Source organism: Piliocolobus tephrosceles, chromosome 16 (genome assembly GCF_002776525.5).
Source record: "Piliocolobus tephrosceles isolate RC106 chromosome 16, ASM277652v3, whole genome shotgun sequence".
Taxonomy (NCBI): Eukaryota; Metazoa; Chordata; class Mammalia; order Primates; family Cercopithecidae; genus Piliocolobus; species Piliocolobus tephrosceles.
The window spans coordinates 24918103-24923414 of record NC_045449.1 but is presented as its reverse complement, the minus strand read 5'-3'; the positions used below and the strand labels follow the sequence as shown (position 1 = coordinate 24923414).

The following is a 5312-nucleotide window of genomic DNA, read 5'->3' as shown; positions in this document are numbered from 1 at the left end:
TTTTTTTTTTTTTTTTTTTTTTTTTTGAGACGGAGTCTTGCTCTGTCACCCTGGCTGGAGTGCAGTGGCACGATCTCAGCTCACTGCAAGCTCGACCTCCCAGGTTCACGCCATTCTCCTGACTCAGCCTCCAGAGTAACTGAGATTACAGGCACGCGGACCATACCTGGCTTTTGTTTTTTTTTTTTTCTCTCTGTATTTTTAGTAGAGACCGGGTTTCACCATGTTGGCCAGGCTGGTCTTGAACTCCCAACCTCAAATGATCCACCCTCCTCGGCTTCCCAAAGTGCTGGGATTACAGGCGTGAGCCACCCCACTCGGCCACATTTTTTTCTATAAAAACAGAAATACTCGAGTATCTAAGATCCTGGAAGTATCTTAACTAACCGTTACATCTTCTCTGCATTTAATAATAACTACTAGTGTGGCCCCCAGAACAACACCTGAACCAGTACAGAGGTGGCTGTATTTCCATGCACCTGTCCTCTAGCCATCTTAATGCATTCAAAATATTTCTCCATGGGCCTTAAAAAGCAGGCTAATTTATTGCCATGTTTGCTTTTAGCTCTGCATGAAGGATAAAGACCCTCACAGGGAAACAGCTCTGTAAGTACCCTAGGCTGGGACCAGTGCTTTTTAAATAAGCAGATGAATAGCAGTGATATGCATCACTCTAGACAAACTCCTAGAGTTTGGAAATCTAGAGATGGGGGGTGCTGGAAGGGGGAGGGGTTCAAAGAAGAATAGAAGGTGGAGGAAAATCTGCCTCCACTTTAGAGGAAGAAGGTTGAAAAGTTGCCTAGAACAGAGAACACCTTCCGTCCTAAGCCTGCTCTCTCTTTAAGTGAGTTTGCCTAACGTTTGTGCAACTGCATTTTATTGCCACACAACACAAATGCTCTGGGGGAAGCCACTGCCCCATACTGCTTTACAACAAGGCCAGGAACCACATTCATCCTCATACTGCCTTCTCTTTGCAGCTTCGTTTAGTGCTTCTAGCATATGTGGAGTGGGTAGTAGGTAATAAGAACAAAGACATGTGGTCAGAGAGTATGGGTTTTGTTTTGAATTTTTTTCTTATTGCTATGAGCATCATTATAATTAATTTCTTCATTCATTTCAGATGAGAAAGCTGAGATGCCATCGAATACAGAGAGAGTTTTGCATCAGGACCTCCAAAGTTATGTAGTCCCATCTGTATTTATTGCTATTATTAAATTCACTCCTGTCACTCCTGTTTCGTTAATCACGTAACAGTAATTGTTAGTACTGATTTGATACACTTGTGGAATGTTTTTATGGAGACAGCTATTAAGAATGAAAAGTAAGATTTCGTTAAGTCGTCTCCTTGAAGTATATATTAATGAGATTTGTTCCAAATAGGTTGGCAATCATTTACTGTTTAGTGTGATTTTTTCGAGGTAGGAGATACTTGGGTCTCACAAATTGGTGCAAAACTGAAAAAAAAAAAAAAAAAAAAGAGGAAACAACAAGAGTAATCAATTTTTTCAGTTGTCCAGGAAGCACATGAAAAAATACCAGTTATGCCAGGTGTGGTGGCTCCTATAATCCCAGCACTTGGGGAGGCTGAGGCAGGCAGATCACTTCAGGAATTCAAGATTAGCCTGGCCAACATAGTGTAAACCATCTCTACTCAAAGTACAAAAAGCCGGGCATAGTGGCGTGCACCTGTAATCCCAGCTACTCGGGAGGCTGAGGCAGGAGAATCGCTTGAACCTGGTAGGCGGAGGTTGTAGTGAGCTGAGATGGCGCCACTGCACTCCAGCCTGGGCACCAGAGTGAGACTCTATCTCAAAAACAAACAAACAAAAAATCAATTATTATCTACCCTCACTGTCGTTTCATAAAAAAATGTTTTAGGACTAAAGAAAGAAAGAAGACTATAATCTTGAAATATAAGATGCTCCTTCAAATGGAATAAATTTAGTATTATGAAAAACTCAGCATATGTTCTTGTTTTTCTCATCTCATTGTCGTTGACAGGGTCACAAAATTTGTGAGCTCTATGTGGCAATGAATGTTCAAACAGCAATGAAAATGGTCATTTGTGCCACACTATCTGTACTAATGATGAGTCAGCCTATACTTTTCTCATACATCTCCTATTTAAACCGCAGCTCTCATAATTTATCATTGACTTTCCCCACCTCCATTCTTTCTTCATTTTTGCCCCATAAGAGTTTATGCTTCTCTTTCCCACACAACTGGGGGAGCTTGTGGGGAAAGGCAGCCTTGGCCAGAATCATCTTTGATGTCTCTTCTGTGCTCCTTCTCTGTCTTAGAAAAACAAAACAAAGCTGTTTTCATCTAATTTTGCAGAAGCTAAATGTGACACAGTGCAAGAGAAATCTGCTGTCAGACAGGTGGTAAAAAGCCTTCTTGACATAGAAGCAAAGAGAAGAAATTAGCAGAATGTATGAAATCTCAACAGACTTGTTTCTAAAAAGAACAGACATAATCCTCCTGTTAGTCTCTCTTTGCTTCCTTGGAAACTTCAGTATGGAATGGATGAGAGAGACCGCTACAGACTGTGGGTTACAGATTTCTCTGTCTTCTTGGAGGATCCAGCAGGGTTTTGTGGGGAAGCCTCCAGATCACGTTCCTCACTCGAGATTTCTCAAAGTAGAATCTGGAAACCCTAGGAGAATGCTGTAAGGATAAAATAGAATTATGAAAAAATCTGAACATTTAGATGATTAAGTAGAAGCCGTGAGACTGTAAAGCAAAAAACAAATCTCAGGCAATGATGGTTGGGATAGTTTAAAATGGAAAAGGAAACAGAAAACATACATATCAAATTGGACTTGGAATCAGGAGACCAGAGTTCTAGTGTTGGCTCTGTTAACTTGGGCAGGAAAAACTCTCTTGGACCTTTAGGAAACGAGGAGGTTAGATTAGGGGATCCTTATCCTTAAAGTACACGTTAGCTTCAAAAGTCTATAATTCTCAAAAGATCCTACATAATTTAGTTAAATGCTGGAAAGAGTTGGCAAGAAAGACTGAAAATGTAATCCCTTTGCCCCACCTAGTAGAATTTTGAATCAGCTTTATTCTAGGACATATAACAATCCTTGAGAATTACAGGTCATAAGTAAAGAGTTTCCTCACCCTTATAAAATACAGTGGCCTTGTACGTTAGCACAGGCTAGGAACATTAACTAGCTTTAACAGAGCACAGCAATATTGTAAATGGTCATTGCATTTTGCCTTGCAGTATGGAAAAAACAGAACTTGTATTAAAAACTATGTATACTATTAACACTAAAATCATGAGTGAGCCTGCCTGAGAAGGACATGAAATTTCAGGACTCAAAAGAGGACTCCACTGCCTTTTTCCAGATGTCTTTCCTACTTACCATGAGATACCTGAAATTCCAACATTCATTCTTCTGGTTTTGATCCATAGGACTAAAAGTAGCAGCAGAGAAGTGACAATGCCCGTGGCTCCCTTCCCAACCTTTCCACCAATAAGGATACCTCTTATTATTGTCACATTCTCTTTCTTGGGCCCCATTTTTCCAAGAACTAATCAATGAAGCAAACTTTATTTATTAAATAATAATAATTATCTGTCCAGGAGCGGTCGCTCACGCCTATAATCCCAGCACTTTGGGAGGCCAAGGTGGGCAGATCACTTGAGGTCAGAAGTTCAAGACCAGCCTGGTCAACATGGTGAAACCCCGTCTCTACTAAAAATACAAAAATTAGCCAGGAGTGGCATGGCACACCTGTAATCCCAGCTACTAGGGAGGCTGAGGCAGGAGAATTGCTTAAATCCAGGAGGCGGAGGTTGCAGTGAGCCAAGATCATACCACTGCACTCCAGTCTGAGCGACAGAGTGAGATTCCGTCTCAAAAATAATACTAATAGGGCTGAGCACGGTGGCTCACACCTGTAATCCTAGCACTTTGGGAGACTGAGATGGGTGGATCACCTCAGGTCAGGAGTTCAAGTCCAGCCTGGCCAACATAGTGAAACTCCGTCTTTACTAAAAATACAAATAATTAGCCAGGTGTAGTGGTGGGCATCTGTAATCCCGGCTACTCGGGAGGCTGAGGCAGGAGAATCACTTGAACCTGAGAGGCGGAGGTTGCAGTGAGCCAAGAACATGCCGTTGCATTCCAGCCTGGGCGACAAAAGTGAATCTCCGTCTAAGAATAAACAAACAAACAAACAAACAATAAAGTAGTAGTAAGAATTATCTGTTTTTCTAATTTTTAAAACATTAATCAATGATATCTGTTTGCCATTTTGATCTTTTATGACAATACAGTTACCCAGTTGACAGAATTTCACCTAAAAGCAAAGAAATCTGGTGCTTTAGTTAACCAGTCTTTTAGAGGTTAAAGATAAAATCATTGCCAAAAGGCTTTTTGAATCATTGAAGAAAACCTCACAAACCTCTTTCCCCACCAGCTTTGCCCCTGTCATCACCACCATCATGACTACTTTCCTGACCCTATTGGCCAGGGGTCATAGATTCAAATTCTTACAGGTGTCAAGCACGTCAATGAGTGAAGCAGGCTAGATGTACAATAATAGGGAGTTGTGGGGAGTGTGGCAAACAGAGAGCACATCTGTGTCCAAAAGAAGGCTGATAATTATAATCAGGGACAGATCTTCTGCTTCTTTTTTTTTTTTTTTTTTTTTTAGACGGTGTCTCGTTCTGTCAGGCTGGAGTGCAGTGGCACGATCTTGGCTCACTGCAACCTCCACCTCCCGAGCTCAAATGATTCTCATGCCTCAGCCTCCCAAGTAGCTGGGATTACAGGCACGCACCACCATGCCTGGCTAACTTGTATTTTTAGTAGAGACAGAGTTTTGCCATATTGGCCAGGCCAGTCTTGAACTCCTGGTCTCAAGTGACTCGCCTACCTTGGGATTACCTCTGGGATTACAGGTGTGAGCCACTGCACCTGGCCAGATCTTGTGATTCTTTAAGAGAAGTCAGAGTTCTGAATTTTTATGTGTGATTCCCCTAATTTAAAAATGTTTTTTGTTTGTTTGTTTTAATCCTGAATGTCTAAGAGTAGAAGAATCCTCTTGCCCAATATATGCCATCCTCTGGCAGGTAGGTTATAACAGAGTTGACTTGGGCTCTCATTGTCTCATGGAGATCTTTGTGAAACAATTCTTGGAATTCTCACTCACTGCTTCCCCAGAGATCAGGCATGATCATGAGGAGCTAAGTCAGGGAACAGTTAGCTATGGTCTGCTGAGGACTTTGTGCACATGATTTGACTGTAAACAATCCTATGAAATGGTCATGATTGTCGCAACTTTGGAGATGA

The 5312-nt window shown here is 41.5% G+C and overlaps 1 protein-coding gene across 2 annotated transcripts in view; it reads left to right on the top strand.

Annotated features, from left to right (window-relative positions):
- Window positions 1-1456, top strand: part of TMIGD1 (transmembrane and immunoglobulin domain containing 1) — an 18348-nt gene extending 16892 nt beyond the window's left edge. For both annotated transcript variants that reach the window (XM_026447097.1, XM_026447096.2), the window contains 2 exons: window positions 566-606; window positions 1124-1456. In XM_026447097.1, coding sequence (XP_026302882.1) covers window positions 566-582 — 17 coding nt within the window. In that variant the 3' untranslated portion in view covers window positions 583-606; window positions 1124-1456. The remainder of the gene's footprint in view (window positions 1-565; window positions 607-1123) is intronic.
- Window positions 1457-5312: the final 3856 nt, after the last annotated feature.